The sequence below is a fragment of the Alligator sinensis genome, unplaced genomic scaffold (genome assembly GCF_000455745.1).
Source record: "Alligator sinensis unplaced genomic scaffold, ASM45574v1 scaffold3620_1, whole genome shotgun sequence".
NCBI lineage: Eukaryota > Metazoa > Chordata > Crocodylia > Alligatoridae > Alligator > Alligator sinensis.
The window spans coordinates 1-1,512 of NW_005845110.1; the positions used below are offsets into that span (position 1 = coordinate 1).

The window sequence follows — 1,512 nt, forward strand, 5'->3', positions numbered from 1 at the left end:
CAAACTCACCAAGCACAAACAGCTGAAAATTTTTGGTTATTCCGGAGCCATCCCCCAGCTTCAGGTCCATGGTGTAGAGGCCACTTTCTTTCTCCGTGACCGAGTTAATCTGCAACGAGAGATTCCCAGGGTGGAAAGAGACTCTGTCAGCAAAGGGCAGAAATGGACTGGTCAAGGTGCCATCATCGTGCCTGAGGATCCAGTAGGTCTGTGAACCCAGCTTCACTTTCCAGTCGATTGCCACCCAGGACGACGGCCATGTGTTGGGCTGCAGCTGAACCATCTCCGCAACAGCAGCCATCACCGTCACTTTTATTTCTTGACAACCTGGGGGTTCAGAAGTGCAAGGGGCAGAGAAGGGTTAGCAGAGTCCTCCAGCGGTGCTTTATCCACGTGTACACAGGCATTGCCTTTCCCAGCCCCAGTCACCCCTGCCTGCACAGCCTGGGGCTCTGCCTGCTGCCAGGAGCAGGAGGAGGAACAGGGCCCCAAGGCCTGAGACCCAGCCCCACCAGTCTGCCAGGCTCTTGGATGAGCCAGACCAAGATGGAGGTTGGAGCAGCTAGAGCATCCTCAGGGATGCTAGGCCCCATCCTCTGGTTTCATTCAGGCCAGGCTCACGAACCAGCTCCGCAGGACCCAGGAAGATGCTAAACATCCCTGGCCCCCCTCGTATGTCTGGTGCAAAGGGGGCACTTACTTGTGTAGTTGCACAGCGGTTTGACATCGATGGTGGCCATGCCCCAGCTGATGGCATTGCTGACATTGCAGTGATAGAAGGTGTTGTTGCCGCTTTTAGTGATCTCCAGCTGCAGATCGGCTTGATGCTCTTGGAGCCAATGGTCCTCTGGGGCTGGGTGTGAAGATATGCCTCGAGACCAGCTGTAGGTGACCCAGTCAGCTTTGGGCACCAAGCAGGACAGGGTAAGGTAGCATTGTCCACGCTCTTGGGAAGTAGATGCCTTGATGCTGGGCTGCTGGGCCGGACATGGTCTGGAAGAAGAAGTCCCAGTGAGAGGGGCTGGGTGCCCCGGGCGTGAGCGCGGGGGGAAAGCGGCACCCCCAAACTCACCAAGCACAAACAGACGAAAATTATTGGTGATTCCAGAGCCATCCCCCAGCTTCAGGTCCATGATGTATAGGCCACTTTCTTTCTCCGTGACCGAGTTAATCTGCAGCGAGAGATTTCCAGGGTGGAAAGAGACTTTGTCTGCAAAGTGCAGAAACGGACTGCCCGAGGTCCTTTTCTGATTATGTCCAAGGATCCAGTAGGTCTGTGAACCGAGTTTCACTTTCCAGTTGATTGCCACCCAGGACAATGGCCATGTGTTGGGCTGCAGCTGAACCGTCTCCCCAACAGCAGCCACCACTTTTACTTCTTGACAACCTGTGGGTTCAGAAGGGCAAGGGGGAGAGAAGGGTTAGCAGACTCTTCAGCTCCTGAGAGAAATACAGGCTGATGCACACTTCTCTCGGGTTCAAAGGGCACTTAGAGGCAAGCCATGTCTTGCC

General features: G+C 55.2%; 1 protein-coding gene across 1 annotated transcript; it reads right to left on the minus strand.

Annotated features, from left to right (window-relative positions):
- Window positions 1–650: 650 nt before the first annotated feature.
- LOC112549118 (natural killer cell receptor 2B4-like) lies at window positions 651–1,133 on the minus strand. Its single transcript, XM_025195924.1, is given in 3 exon segments — window positions 651–980; window positions 983–993; window positions 1,073–1,133. Coding segments are annotated over 3 exon segments (402 nt in total).
- Window positions 1,134–1,512: the final 379 nt, after the last annotated feature.